Raw genomic sequence first — 17,348 nt, forward strand, 5'->3', positions numbered from 1 at the left:
GACATCAGCTGACATTGACAACATCAGCATAACCTCAAAGCAAGACAGCAATATCCAAAGAAGCCTTTATAGCAGAAAAATCACAAGAACACATCTTTTGAATAATCCAACAGAATTATTTATTTCTACACAACAGTGCAATATTATTATAATTGTTTACACTCATTAAACCTTGTTTTAAAATAAATATATTATATTTTTCAGCCTTGTCCGTTATTGATTTCCTTTAAAATTATCCTGCCGAGAGACTAATCCACTGAACTATTGAATTGGCAGTTCGAGCCATAAGCTAACCCTTTAAATCCGAACACACATACTACACATTTCTACAACCCTTCCACTTGACTCCCCCACCTAAGTATCTGCTAGGGCGAGCGGCAAATTATTAAAGCTATCGAAACACTGGCAGTTCGAGCCAGGAAATAACACTAATTGCGAACAAATAAAAAATTTCTATAATTAATTTTGTTCGGAATTAAAGCATTTTCCAAGACTTTTAGCTCTCGAATTTTATAAACATTTGATTCCGTGAATTTTCGAGTATTCTAAAGCTTTATTTTCGAACGTCCTACAATGTTTGTCTCGTCACCGCATAGCAACGTTGGTTGTAATTTTCCAACCTCTGAAGCTTTACTTTCCTGGAGTTCTCTAAACTTCTAAAGCTTTAGACTCAAACATCATGTTAGCTGCCGCGTTGATATTTAACGGAAGCACACCACGTGTAGATATTCATTGTTATTAAGCCAGCCAGAAGTTTATGAATCAACCATGATAGTCAGTAACGCTATTCAACCAAAGTCTACAGACATAAGCTACTCACTCAGTTACGCTTTTTCAGTGAAGCCATTATAAGGATCACATGCTCAATTCTCAAGTGCGCAACAGTTAACAAGCAGTCAATGATCCTGAGAGCATTGCAATAAAATATATGACTATAAGAAGCATGGCATCGAAGCAGTCCTTATCTCGAAGGTATGTATTACGGATTACAACAGTTTTAAGCGAAATACAAAGTGGGAGAGATATGAGCGCGTGCAGCATTGTTTGGTAAACATTGGTCAACAGACTCGACGAATGCTTCTAACCGAAAAATACGAACATACGACTATAATTCCGAGAAATATTAACAAATGAACCCCGAAAAAGCTATGCGCAATTTACGTCACGAGAAACAGCGGCATAGTAACAGCCACAGATACGCAATCGGCGCATCGATTTCGTCCGAGAATATTTAAGGAGCTACAAGCGTCGCGATTCCTCCTTTAGTTCAAGCACCCAGCACAACAGGATCGCCACTCTTCTCATCACACAGTTCCCGCCGCTGAATGCAAATAACGCCAGCTCTCATTCTTGCATATTAACTCGCCACGCGATCGCCACTCTGCTAGCTCATCACACGGTTCCCGCCACTGAATGCAAATAACGCCAGCTCTCATTCTTGCATATTAACTCGCCACGCGATCGCCACTCTGCTAGCTCATCACACGGTTCCCGCCACTGAATGCAAATAACGCCAGCTCTCATTCTTGCATATTAACTCGCCACGCGATCGTCACTCTGCTAGCTCATCACACGGTTCCCGCCACTGAATGCAAATAACGCCAGCTCTCATTCTTGCATATTAACTCGCCACGCGATCGTCACTCTGCTAGCTCATCACACGGTTCCCGCCACTGAATGCAAGTAACGCCTGCTCTCGTTCTTGCATATTACATCACCGAAAGGTTACTGATACTACTTCACACAGTCCCGCCACCACGTGCAAGCAACGCCGACATTCGTTCTTGCATAGTACCTGACAACGCGATTTATGCCCGCATGTAAGTAACGTCGAAGCTATTTCTTACCTTTACCTGTACACCGCGAGTTACGCTCGCATCGAGTACACGAAAGTGCACCAACTCACCACTACCTTGGAGCTCACAGACACAAGCTGTGACGTCACACGGACGTTCTCCCTCCACTTCGTACACTACAGCTCACCCCTTCGCCGGCTACCAAGAGGACACTAACTTGCTTCCCCTACCACCACGAGTTCCCCACTACGACTACTAAACCCAAGAAGAAGAGAAATCACGCTTCGGGCCATCAAGAACAGACGCGGAGACTCATCGTCACCACTACTACTGAAGAAACACTTATATATTCACGATATCATACACTCAGTCTAATAATTAATAAATTATTAATTACTCATTACTTATTACATCAATAAAAGTAACAACTGCAAACAGAAAGAACAGTATTGAATAATTGCATTGCCCCTTCCACTTGCCAGCAAGCCTCCACCCACCATCATAAGGAGGTTTTTAGTCTGATCCCAGACAGTATGCCTGTAGACTTTCTTTCAAGTAACTATTCATCACACTGTGAGTGAGAATAATAGCACTTCATTGCCAGAGGTTCCTATGTACATGAATTTAAATTCATTTATAAATAGTCTTTCCTTTTTGTTATTATTTTTTCAATGAACTATATTTACATGAATTGCTTAGAATGTGCATTTATTACGTAATTTATCATAGATTTTAAGATTTCTGATATTATTTGGATGTATTATTTAATTTATTATAGATTATAAGGTAAATCTGTTATCAGTGTTTAAATCTAATAAATTTCATAGTAATTAATTTAATTAAATGACTATACAGGTACGTATATAAAGTACGCATAATTAGTTCTTGAATGATATCTATGTATAATTTGGCGTAACTTAGCATTAAAATTATATAAATGCAGCAAGACCAAAATATAAATAAAAAACATAAACATAAACACTTATTTATATAATTATATAATTATTCACCGATGTTTGAATTATAATTAATAAAATAAGAGAGATCTAGAGCGGTATTTATACATTTGTTCCATTCAATGAATTGAAAAAAACATATATTATAATAACAAATAAATAAAATGAATTTTTAATTAAATATGTATTGTTTAATAGTGCAATTGAAACAATTACTTTTCAATTAATTTCAGTCTCATATCGTTTTATCAAGTTGCTCATAATCAACATTATGTGAGACCACAAATAGTAAACGAACACAAAATTTTAATTTACGGCGGTCGTCATCCATTAATTGAACAAACAACAACATTTATTCCAAATGATACACTATCTGAAAATAATGAAAATTTGATCAAAATCATTACAGGACCAAATAGTTGTGGAAAAAGTACTTTTATTAAGCAAACGGCACTAATTGTATTTATGGCTCATATAGGTAGTTATGTACCAGCAAAATTTGCAACAATTGGATTACTATCTCACATATATACTAAAATTACATGTTCTGAAAGTATATCTCTTCAATCTAGTTTTTTTTTGCAAGACATACGACAAGTATATTATTTATAATATTTTGTAAATATATTCCACTGTTATAAATGATTTTTTTTTAAAATAAATACTAAATTATTCAACTTCTTTTTCAGTTTATACACAATCTTCTAATAAATATATTATATACAGTCCAATATCAAATAATATTTAATTAATACAGTAATATTACAGGCATAAATGCCTGTATGCATACACATATGAAGCGTCCAAGGCTTTGTACATAGATAACACCTTTAAATACTTTTCTCTTTGCATATTTTTAATAGCTATGTTTTTGATTATTAGTTTGTGTTTGATCAAGCAAAGTTGGTTAAAAATTAATCATGATAATGACAAGTCTCAACCTTAATTTTTTTCTAATCGGTTTATCTGCTTTTTATGTTAAATACATTATACAATTTTCTATCGTTTTTGTTCATATATATAATTTAATAAAATGTTCTAATTTGATAAACATATATACTGGAGATCTCACTATATCAAAAATACAAATGACAGTTAAATTTGATTTGTAAAATAAAATAAGTAGTCTATAAGAATTATTGGAAAATTCATATGTAAGAATATAACTAATATAAGAATTGTTATGTTTTTTAATAAAAAAAATATAAATATAATTCCATTTAAAAAATTAATAGCTGAAGTAATGTGTTTCAAAATTATTTATTTGTTATAAAATAAAATAATATTTTGGGATTGAAGCAATCTCAAGACCATTGGCTATAATCATCGCTAGTCCCTTTAGCTCTCAAGTTTCTGTAAACACTTGGATACCATATTTTTGAGTACTTGGTATGTTTTGGTTTCAAATACCCTACAATGTTTATATGATCTTCGTAACGTTGCTTGAAATTCTCCAAATTTCTTAAGCCTTGGTTTTTCTTAGATTTTTCGAAATTTCTAGAATTTTCGATCTACGCCTCATGTAAGATTCTATTATAGCAAGAACGATGCTTTGTTGCCAGCTTAGTAAGCTGCCGCGCGGATATTTAAGGGCAATACACTACTCTTATACGTTCATTATATTTTATTCAATCAAACAGTTTCCGTCATTCAACTACGCTATTCAGCCAGTGTTTTCTACCACATACCAGTCGCATAGTTACACTCACACATTGAAGCCAACCCGAAGAATACAAGTTTTAATTATCAAATGTGCTACAACTTACAAGCAATCAAAGGTACTAACTGCATTACGAAAAACTTTACGGCTACAACAAGCTTAGTTTCCAGGTATGTTCATACGTACACTTTGAGGCCACACGTTCTATACAGGTGCGTGAGCATATTACACTTTGAGGCCACACATCCTATATAGGAGTGTGCGCATATATCTGTTAATCCTCACAACATTAACAGAGGCCACGACATCGTCACCATTAAGGAGAAACCACATCATTGAGACAAGACAGAGTTTACACTCTTCTATGAGAAGTGACAGCTGTTCATTATTAATGTAACTATTAATAAACCATATGTTAACGAGGCTTACGAACAGTACACCTTTTTAGAACCCTTTCAATTGGTTTACACTCAAGCATCTGCTAGGGTGGACGACAAATTGTTAAATCTATCGAAACATTGGCAGTTCGAGCCAGGAAATAAAACCACTTTCAAATATAATAAAAAGAATCGATATTTTTATAAAAATAAGTTTTGATAATTTAATATTCTACAATATAATGATAATTTTATTTATGTTAATACATAATATATATACAAATTACATACTAAATATTCAAATTCCTGGACATAAAATTTTTTTAATGAAAAGTGAATTCTTACGAACCAAAAAGAAATATACTGTAATTATATTATCTAATCAACTAGACAACGTTATAAATTTTTAACATTTTTTAAATTTAAACTAAATTATAAAAACTTTAAACTAGCTTATTATATTTATATTTATAAACTAGGGTTTTTCATTTTAATTATTACGCTTCTTATTTAAAGGAACATAATTTTTTAGGCTAGTAGAGCATTATCTTCTTCAAGTAAAAAGTCATTAATCATTATTGATGAATTTGGAAAAGGCACATCTAAAATGGACTCGATTGCATTATTATCTGCAATAATAATTGAATTTATAAATAAAGGTACTGAATGTCCTCACGTTTTAATAGTAACATATTTTTGTGAGATTTTCGAATGGATCCCTGAAAGCAATTTAGTTAAGTTCCAGGTATGTTTATATTTTAATATTAATTCTAATTAAAATAAATTAAGGTTTTTTGTATTTTCGCAGTGTTAAAGGTACAAAATGTGTTTTTAAAGTATGGATATTGTATATTGCAAATGTTTCAGTAATTTTATTATCAATAATATTACAAAGCTCCGTTTAATTTATGAATTTTACATTGTATTGTCATAATTTAGGAACTTGATAACTAATAACAAAAATATCTTTAAACTAATGTTTCTCTCTTTAAATTATTTATAAAAATGTATCAATGTAAAGATAAGCATAAAATCTATTTAGAGTTGTTATTTAAAAAATGAAATTATTACAATTATGATTGAAAATTATATTAACTGTTTAGAATTAGACTATGACCACCAGTTGCCTGTTGGAAGATAAGTGTGGGCAAGTGGAAAGGTTAGCGCTTGAATTCAGTATTTACAATGTTTGCTTTCCGTGCTTGGTGTTTCGTTTATTTACAACTACATTATAATGATTCTACTACAGCTAACAAAACTGCTGAGAAGATATTAAAGGCAAGTGCACCATAAGATAAGCGCTACTTATCATGAGCTAGTCGACTAAGCAGCCAGCCAGCCAAAAATCATTCAGCCAAACCGAGTCATAGAAGCAGTCGCAAGCCTTTCAAATATTATACAGCCGTTACAGAAAGCCCTTCTCATACTAGGTGCAGCCATTGCCCACACCCTCAACGCAGCCGCTATGTTAGCCTCTCCTCATCGTTTCGCACTACAAGACAACTTGGATGAGACCAGCAATCAAGTTACCACCACGTGGCATCACACGAAGAAGTGTCAAGAGACTCACGACCTCTCACTTTCAGTGTAATATTTCACCACCAAGCGTACTGCATCAAGAGGATCCGGAGACCTACAACCTTTTACCTCTACATGTAGTGCAAATTAACACCACGTGGAAACAACCAAGAAACGGTAAGATCACACCGATTCTCATCGTCAACGTAGAGTGATTATATTGTTATTGTAAAATAAATGAACGGAGAAAAAAAAATAAATAAAAAATAAAATAAAGCATGGAAAGGAGACGTTAAATACTGAATTCAAGCTCTAGCCCCTCCACTTGCCCACATTTTTCTACCACCAGGCAACTGGTGGCCCTAGTCTAATTCTAAACACATATGCTTTTAAAAATCAACGATAAAATAAATTATAAGTCTACAATGTCGAAAAAATGTGATAAGCAGATATTAAATATTATTTGATATATTAATAAAAAAGATAAATCACATGGTGATAGTATTAGCAAGTTATGTAAATATTGTTATGTAAATAAGGAAGTTCTTAAAAAAATTAACTTTAAAAAAATGTATATATTTTAAAGGTCATAATGGGAAATAAGAAAAATTGTGTTATATTTTAATTAAATCAAGTTTACTCATAACTCTCAACGATTAACTCCAAATAAACGCTAAATATGATATTTAGTCAAATGAAATGTAAATATTCTTGTAGAATGGCTTTTCTTTTTTATAAAAACTTTATGACTTTTATTTAATACATAATTTATTATGTTTCTATATATATATTTATTACATGCAGCATATAATATTCATTGTTTATCATTCTAGACGTTTGAGTTTCTAATGGACAAAAATAATGTATTATTTTTATATCGACTGATTAAAGGCCAAATGACTTGTAATTATTCATTTGTTGTTGCACAGATAACATACTTAAATAATTATATTTTTAATTTTGCTAAAGAGGTAATATATTCATAATATTACAAAATATTTATAGATAATGTTTAAAAATATTAACGTACAATTATAATACTTTTGTACTTTCAACTTATTATTACAGTTACTGATTTACTACTTACTCAATACATTAATTGTAATTATTTGCCGAATTTTATTTAAATTTAATACAATAAATTAAAAATTTTAGTTGCTAACATTGATATCATAAATATTATTACTAACATTATTCTTTAAATTTCATCGTATTGTGACGCCTGTTCAGATATGTGAAAGTATAAGTTAATTTATAATAAAAGAAACGTTTTTAATTCTAATATTTAGGAATCAAATATCTTGAAACACAATAATAATTTAAGGCTTTTATCATCTTTTCAACTAATAAAACATGTTCGCTATGATTGTGATACTTTATACATCGATAATCTTGATCTGAATAAGATAGAAAGTTATAGTTTGAAATAATTTTAATATTACTATCTAGTTAATTGTGAGATTAATAATGTTTTCAAATACAGTTTTTTAACAATTCATGAATATCTGTTATGGAGTCGAAAAAAATATTAATTATAAATAATTGATTTTCAAATTTTTATCATTAATATAAAGCACGTAATCTGAAAATAATTAAAATTTAGAATTTAAAAAATTATAATAATAGTTTATCTAGCCGTCTTTTTAAAGTAGAGTTTTTTTTAAAGTATGGCAGGGAAATGTTATTTAAATATATCGATGTTTATGAGTTTGTATATTGCAAACGAAGTTTTAGAGTCGTCTAATAGTAGTCTCTGTGTTATATAAAGTATAAGTAATTTCTTACATCTTTTTCTCTAATTTGATATTAATAAGTAACTACTCATTGGCTTAAAATGAGTAAAATGAGTATTATAATATGAATAAAGAGTTAATAGGTTCTTTATTTAAAGTTAAAATTATTGAAATCTTGATGTATTAATGTACACATTTATTCTCAATTCTTAAATGTAGGTTCATTCAAATTTAATATATACTTTGATATATTAGCGACAAATTAGAGATAAATTTATCTATCTCTTGTTAGTTTGATACAAGTATGTATCCATATATGTATGTCTTATACGTAATTAAAAGAAAATCGATCGGTTCACGATGAAAAAAATATAAATATATGAAAATAAGTATTCGATTTTAAATTTGAGCACTTGTCTCACTTTATTAGAACTTAATACAATATATAATATTGTCTAAACATATTTGTAATTAGTAATTATTCAGATTTGATATATATAAATTAACTTATATATTTCTCATTAAATCGCTATCATTCGTTGATTTGATATTAATCACAATTAATCACATGAATATTATTAATAAATATACATTCATGCATAATCGTGAATAGTATTGATTTCAGAGAGAATTTAATGTAATTTATAATTATTTCTTTATAATTTTTTTAATGACACTGCTTGAGATTACGAGAAACTTTTCTATGCCATAAAACATCTAAAAAAAACAACATCGTTACATTGTCGTTTAGACTTCTGAAAAGTCATGCCCATAAAACATCTGGCAGGAGTGTCATTAAACATCTGGCAAAACAAGTCGTAAGACTCGGGAAAATCCAAATCATTAGGTAGCTGCAAGGAATCGCTGTGCCCGAAAATCTAAAATCTAACGGTACGTACTGCCCCCCCCTTTGTCAACAAGTTGTCATGCGATTACCAGACGTGCCAAAGGCAACGAATTCATGAGCTCTTCTTGCTGTGAAGATCAAGAAACGACTAAGCTTCGTAATTGAAGACGAAGTCACAAGAGCTGCCTTGGCTCTGTAAATGGAAAGCTCTCTAATTGAACACAAAAAAAGGATCAAGCCTTCGGTTTTCGTGCGCGTATTCAAAAGGCTTATAAGCTCATTGCAATTCTTCCTCACGTTCACTTAACTGTTATTACCACTTAGTGTTTTAGTATATACTGTGACGACTACACATGGCCGCATGTTCGGCAACCAATCTAAAGATACACATACATTATTAAACAGAATCAGCAAGATCAGGTAGTGATTTTACAGTGAAGCCAATTTGGAATCGTAATAAAAAAGGGGTACACCCGCCACGCAGCAACTCAACATATCTTCTCGGTATTTTACAAGGTACATCTCTTTATATTATTTAAACAAGCAAGTCGCCCACGCGCAAATCAAGTTTCATATAACTTTTATTCAAAGAGTCGATATAGGTGATAGAGTACGCTCTCTCGAACTAACACTTCGAAGGCCGTGCAGTCCCTCAAACAGTCGACACAAATGACGCAATACGTCAATTACATTGTCAAATCCTGACAACAATTTATAGAATAATCGACAATAAATACATTTCATCAAGTCCTTCAGAGCTCGAAGGCTTGTCATTTATAACTCTTGTATGTGCTAGCTTTCAATTGCTCCCATTATATCTGAAGACATAATTGATCATTAGTAAAGATATAAGTATGATCATTTTTTCTACCAAGCATACTTGATTCTAATACCATCAACATTCAAGATCCATTGTACTCTCCATAGCCTGGACAACATCACCCTGAAGAAGCAACCTCACCACAGCAATAGACTATTTTCCCTTCTCTCACCAGAAGCAATCAAACTGCAATATTATAATAATTGACAACAAGAATAAACGATATCTTAACACAGTAATAATACACTATACTTAATTTCAGCCCTTTCACCTGTTATTTCCTTATTGTTCGAGAGTGAAAAGAAAATCTCTCGAATTAGATTTACTAGAGAACCTTCAACAGCTAATAAAATGGGAATTATCGAACGGATACGAAAAACTAAGAAAGTCTCGCCAAGGTTGCATGAGACTCGAAAAGGTTTGTACATCTGTGAACTCGTAAACAGCCATTTATTGCCTTTCATATTAAAGACGTAGTAATTGTTTTGAATGCAATGAAGACTCTTGCGACTTACCATCAAAACCCGACTAGCTTGTTTACAAGAGTATATTTTGAGGATTAAAATATTTCTAAACAGTTGAATGAAAACATTTCTTAAAATCCGTTGCAACCCGAAACTCGGCACGCGCGACTCTCGACATTTGCGTCGAACGTGTGCCTTCAATGCCACAAGGGCATACGCATGCATTGTTGTCAAGTACGACAACCGTTGCTGCTTGCATAGGCCAAGCGAAGACGCTTAACCAAAAATCACCCCCACCACGATGAGTCCCGGAGAGGGGCAAATTTTCCACTTCACGCATTGGTGCCAGAGATACTCCTTCGATATTCTCTTTGTCTAAGCCTAATTTCTTATGAAGTGGGAAAAGGGCGTGCACATTCATCATGTCGCCGAAAAGCGGCGCGCCCTGATTGGAAAACTAAGACCAGAAGCTCCTTGAGTGGGGACTCATGGCAAGAGGCCTTAAATATGGGAACAAGACAGCGAAAAAGGACTGTTCGCGGGGGACGCCAGGAACACGCTGTCCGCGTGAGCAGCCAAGTGCCTTTCTTCCGAAAAAGACAAATCACACAGAGTTAGAGTGAGCAATCTAGGGAAAGGTTAAGTAATAAAAATTAATTGTCCAAGGAAACCAAGCCTAAAAATTCACTCAACGCAGAAACAAGTGCTAGTAATTCAAAACCAGAATAGTGCATGCTGGCGAGTAAAGGAGTCACGCCGCACATGATTCGTGTCCCTCTCACCGCAAAGGCAGATCAAGAATAGTTCATGCTGGTGAGTAAAGGAGTCACGCCGCACATGATTCGTGTCCCTCTCACCGCTGAATAAAAGATTAAATTACGACATCGCTGTAAGTACGTTGATACATATTATATCTTCAATTATTGTTAGCCGACGGTAAAACCGGCATATGACTACCATCAAGATTATCTCACACTGTACAATCAAAAGTGTGCAGCAATTATTTACCTGTGTAATTTACATCAATTAAACGATTTCAAGGCATCTTGTGTAGTGACACCTCCTGTATAAGAAGCCGATCAAGAAATCATATCTTCATATAAGATACAATAAGATTCTACAACATACATATGTAAATAGTGTAATAAATTGTATAATAAATATAATTAACCAACTCTCACGACTCCTGTACAGCCCCTACATCTCACCCCTTCCCGAGCGTCTGCTACGGCGGGCGGCAAACTAAGCTATTGAAGCATTGGCAGTTCGAGCCAAGAATTACATCACTACAACTTTCGAACACTCATCAGTCATCATAACTAGAGACTAATCCACTGAACTATTGAATTGGCAGTTCGAGCCAAGAATTACATCACTACAACTTTCGAACACTCATCAGTCATCATAACTAGAGACTAATCCACTGAACTATTGAATTGGCAGTTCGAGCCATAAAACAACCCCTTAAAAATAGAACGGCGCCATTTGCGACCACTTTGCCGATCCTAATATCAACAAAGCACGTGCCCATATGCACGAAGCGTGTATCGACAAGCCAATCTTCGTGCCATTTAGCGCACATAGCAGAAACAACACGCGGCTCTACTCGAAGAAGTGGTAAGAATTTATAACTAATCACTTTCCAGGGAATTAGTGTACTACGCCAAGAGAAGCAAAATATTACATCCAGTTATTTATTTACCTCTGGTTAAAGAACTCTTGCTACAGGAAGGCATGATCTGCCTAACCTAGAGTTCAACAATTGATAACAGTAACAAGAATCATCCCTGTATCTGGAAATTAATGAAATAAACAGCATAACAAACAGATGTATTGATATTGAATTAATGACACCATCTCTTCCACTTGCCCCCATTGCTACCACATAACATTTCGTGGTCTCTGAGCTGTCGGCATTAACAATTTTGTATCCTTCGACCCGGTCTTGATAAACCGAGCTGGATAATCGGATACATTTTGTACAGACATATTTTCATAAGATATCGGTGTTCTTTTTCTTTCATTCATTTTTTGTCGCTAATGTTTTTTTTTTATGAAATTCGCTTGTAATGAAACATGCCCTATAGTTATCAAATATGTTTGAACCTTCTGTTAGACCTTCTATAAGATCATTATAGTTAATTACACAATTTAACTAGATATTGTAAAAATTCGTGCATAACTGTATACAGTTATTATATTATGAATTACAGAAATTTTCTATTTATTAATTGATAACTTGTGATTTTTTCTTTTCAAAAAATTTCCTATTAATGTTAAGTACAAATTTTCATACTTTTGGTATCCATTATAGGCTCTAGCAATAGTAACACTTTTTTGTTTATTTCATGCAAAGAACGAATTTTCTACATTTGAGACCAAGAAGTTATAAACATTGCATAAAAATCCGTATTTATATATATTATTATTAACTTATTATTAAATATAACTAAATTATTATTATAAATAAATATATATATATGTTCGATTTTAAAGGGTTAGTTTAGGCTCGAACTACCAAGTCAATAGTTCAGTGGAGTAGTCTCTCGGCAGGATAACTTCAAAGGAAAATAATAAGTGATAAGGCTTAAAAATATTATGCATTTAGTAAAACAATGTTTATTATTGTAAAAGATTATAATAATATTGCACTTTGATGTAGAGAGAAATAATTCTATTGAAGTAGTGAGGGTGTATTCTTGTATTCTTGAATTATTGTAAATTCTATGGATATTACTATCTTGAAGTTGAGGTAATACTGATGTTGTAAATATCAGCTGGTGTAGTCAATCAATCATGCTTGTGAGTTATCATGATTATATGATCAATTGTATCTTTATTATTTAAGGAGATCTGTAGAAGAGCTAGTCACACGTAAGAGTGATTAATGGTAAGATGTCTAACTCTTGAAGGATATAATAATCTGTATTTATAATCTATTAGTCGATCTGTTGTGTCCTTTGTGACAATGTGCTTTAAGGCATAGCGACTCTTGCATCAGCTGTTGATGGCCTGTACGGTTCCGAAGTGCTCTTCGGAAGAGCGTAAGTGTGCCCTGGTTCTGCTAGCGGGCCTGTACGATGTCGAGGGATCAGTTCGAGAGAGCGTAAGTGTGCCCGATCGACGTTCCATGGCGGTCCTGCTGAGGGCAGATCGAGACTCGTGTGCCATGGCTTCTACTGGTAGATGGTTAGATCGATTCACTATGGTCGGTGTCACTGCTGTCGGGTCACGGCAAGATGTTAGCCGCAAGCGTAGTTGAGCGAGCGTGGTTCGGCAAAAGATGATTTTCAGCGAGAGGGATTTTCAGCAAGAGAGCGAGGCACGCCGCGTGTGTCCCTTATATAACCACGCGGTGGCTCACTTAGCTGGCAACAAGGCATCGTCGTTGTTGAACTAATTCTTACACGAGGCGTCGAAGGAAAAATCTAGAACCTTCGAGAATGTTCAACGAGAGAAAAATAGGAGTAATACCCTTGGGTGATCTTATAGTATATTATATTTCGGATCGTAAACTTGCTCGGACGTGCCGAGTTTTGTTTGTAAACATTCGCTCGAGTGCGCGTCCCGGTCCGCACGTGCGTGCCAGTCAAGGTGCACATGCTGTACGCCGAACAGCGCATATGACCTTTCTTTTGTTTGAAATTCATGGGACTGCATCAATCCCGAACAATATATATTATTAACATTTGTATTTCTAGGTATACAACCAACAGTTCTAATTTGTATCGTTATTTTTATTGAGCTTTGGCTAATTTTTAAGATATTCCTTGTGTAATAGAATAAAATAATGTTTATCTTAGGAGTTTAATTTAATATCTGTTCTTTCTAATTTAATATTTGCCGTCACTTTATTAGAAGCATTTAAGGTGATTTAGATAGAGTTTCTTATTATTTAGTCAATTTCTGAACTTATCCTACTTCTATTTCTATAATGCCTATTAAATGTATGCACGTATGTTAACTGCTCTATTAATACAGCAAATTTTATGTTTTTCTTGTTTTTTATTTATTTTTGGAATTTAAGTATTTCTTATATTATGTATATAATTAAAATACAATAAATTAACATACGTTATTTATTAAAATAGTTAATAACGTAGTATCTCACTAATACAGTATTTCTTTAAATTTTGAAAATTGACATTTTATAAAATAATATCTAATCTACATTACTAGTATGAGTTTAAAATTACATATTGTGTCTGAGATCAGACTAAAAACGCTTCCCTGAGATGGTGAAGGGGGGCTTGCTGGCAAGTGGAATGGACAATGCAATAATTCTATACTGCCTTTATGTGAGTTGATTTTCCCTTTTATTGAATATAATAAATAATGAATAGCTAATAATCTATGAATATCGAATGAGTGTATGATACAATAAATAGGTAAGAGTTTCTTCAGGTAATATAAGTGATGATAATCTTATAAGTGTATTCTTGTGGTATTCTTGTGTGTGATTGCCGCTATCGATACGCTGGAGAGGCCTGGGTGGTGGCGTTGGTATGTAACGTCACTGTTGAGGAGAATTGATGTCGCCGTTACCGTTACCGATGAGTTGGAGAGGCTTGAGTAGGGCGCTGGTGTATGACGTCACTGATGAGGAGAATTGATATCGCCGTTGCCGCTACCGATGAGCTGAAGAGGCTTGAGTGGAGCGCTGGTGTATGACGTCACTGATGAATGGCAATGATCCCGTGGTTTTGGTATTACTGCTTACTTAGTTTACGGAGTCGTGTATTAGTGATTCGTAAGAACGTGTGTAATAGCGTAGCTTACGTGTGTGGAGTCGATTTCAGTTGTATTGATGGTACGTAAGGACGTGTGTAATAGCGTAGCTTACGTGTGTGGAGTCAATCTCAGTTATATTGTTGGTATGTAAGGACGTGTGTAATAGCGTAGCTTACGTGTGTGGAGATAGATCGTTGTGTATTGGATGTGACCTCTATATAAGTGGTATTTGACTTGTAAGAAAACGATTTGTGTGAATTTAAGGCGATCTCTGTGTAAATAGCGTTGACTTGCAGAACAATAATTTGATCTTGATGATTGCTTGATTGAACTAGTAAGAGGATGAGATCGTCATGTGCAGCTCCTTAAATATTCTCGTATAAACAAGCTGCGTTGAAATTGCATAGGTGATCGTTGCTATGCCGATATTTGTCGTGACATAAACAGGGCATAGCCTTGTAGAGTTCATTTGTTATTACTTTTGGAATTATAGTAGTATATTCGAGTTTTTCTGTTATAGCATTATTTGAATTCGTTAGTCAGTTTTTACAAAACAAATGCTCGCGCGCTCATACCTCTCCCACTTTTTATTTTGCTTAGAAACTACTGCAATCCGTAACATATTGCGTTATGTCTATATTTGAAATTTCAAAAGATCTTATTTTATTTAAATTTATTAAAATTATCAATTTTATTATTTGTATAGTTAATTGTGTAAGTAATGAATATTATGAAAACATAATGTATTTTTAGATACAGATGACATTACAGTTTGGAGAAGCACCACCACGCCCAAATGATTTTCGTAGAAAGGAATTGTAAGGAAAACTAATAATACATATATAATATAGAAATAAACATTTTATAAATTGAATTCAAATTTTAAAAAATTAATTGTATTATATAAATATAAAATTATATTATGTTTAAAAAAGTACATATTCCTCAAAAATACAATGAAGCTCGAAATCGTTCAGTTTTATAACGTTACGTAATGAGTTACGTAAATTTATGATCAAGTATCTCTTTCTTCGCTTAAGAGTTTAAATAGCATTATTTAAACAAGTAATTTAAATAAATAATATTCCTACATGTCTGACATTTTTCTTTTCTTATTTATTTATCTCAAAAATTCATAATTAGCATCTCATTTGCAAATATGGAGGTAAAACATTCTTTTTTTTTCTGTATTTCTTATTACATTATAGGTAAAATTATTCTGTTTTGTTTACAAAGCTAGAAAATATTTAAAAATCTTAATGTTTTACATAATTTTATGCTGTACAATAACATACGCAGTAATCATGCTTACAAGAATTTGTTTAAAGTAATGACATAATATAAATAATGATATTTTATTGTATAAGTTAATATAATATTAGTATACTGATCTATATTTCGTGAATTATTCGATGAAATAAAAATAATTAAATAATTGAAGATTCTATTAGAACTTTTTTTATATTAAATCTCTGAACTCTTTATGTATATATATTATATTATACATGATATAATAATAGAAATAACGATACAAAAATAAAAGGAGAACTGTATTATTAATAATGTACAAATAGATGAAGAAACAAATAAAGGAAAACAGGAAAAAAGTATCTTTCATTACCTAAAAAGTATTTTGTAATTTACATAAAAAAAATTAAAAATTGTATACTTGGTAGTTATAAATTATTTCATACCATTTAACATTTTTACTGTATATATCTGTTGTCCTGTTTTTACTAGTATTTTTCTATATATTATAGAAATATTCTTTCTAATCTAAATTTTTATCTTTCATGTCAATCATATAAATTGTTATATTTATCAAGTTTAGAGTGTAATTATATATATAAATTTGTTATATTTTATTGATAATAGATACGTATATGCATATTTACTATAGAATAATTTATTTTCAAGATTGTCTGATAATAGAAATTAAATTTTGCATAATAGCAGAATTATTATGTTCAAAAAAATGTGAAGGCAAGAACAAAAATAAGATTCCTATTGCATAAATTTATAATGAAATACATTATAAAAATGTATAAGAATATATATAAATTATATATTATTATATTTTGGACGATACCATTTGCATACATGTGAATCTTTATATAATCTATATCGTGATCTATTTATTAATAGATTGAACATATCGACAAAATATTCTTTTTCTATATTTCTTATTAATTTATATATTATATAACGAAATAAAAGCAAATATTTTATATTAGATTGATAATAAATTATTAAATTTAATTATTTTTCAGGTCACTAGCCAGTATTAATGCATTATTTTCATCTGAAACAGTAATTGTTTTGACTGATCTAAAAGGCTTAGTACTAGATCTAATGGGAGATCAAACTACTTAATTATATAAAAATTAATTTAAATAAAATATATATTATTTTTACATAGAAACTTTTCTTTAATTAAATAATTAAT

General features: G+C 32.1%; 1 protein-coding gene across 1 annotated transcript in view; it reads left to right on the top strand.

Moving 5' to 3' along the window:
- The window catches only part of LOC105365969 (mutS protein homolog 5), a 29,830-nt gene extending 12,517 nt beyond the window's left edge, over positions 1-17,313 (top strand). Inside the window, exons 4-8 of the mRNA XM_011504268.1 lie at positions 2,986-3,349; positions 5,322-5,534; positions 7,141-7,278; positions 15,656-15,720; positions 17,173-17,313. Coding sequence (XP_011502570.1) covers positions 2,986-3,349; positions 5,322-5,534; positions 7,141-7,278; positions 15,656-15,720; positions 17,173-17,275 — 883 coding nt within the window. The 3' untranslated portion in view covers positions 17,276-17,313. The remainder of the gene's footprint in view (positions 1-2,985; positions 3,350-5,321; positions 5,535-7,140; positions 7,279-15,655; positions 15,721-17,172) is intronic.
- Positions 17,314-17,348: the final 35 nt, after the last annotated feature.

The sequence above is a fragment of the Ceratosolen solmsi genome, unplaced genomic scaffold (genome assembly GCF_000503995.2).
Source record: "Ceratosolen solmsi marchali unplaced genomic scaffold, CerSol_1.0 scaffold19, whole genome shotgun sequence".
In the NCBI taxonomy this organism is placed as follows: domain Eukaryota; kingdom Metazoa; phylum Arthropoda; class Insecta; order Hymenoptera; family Agaonidae; genus Ceratosolen; species Ceratosolen solmsi.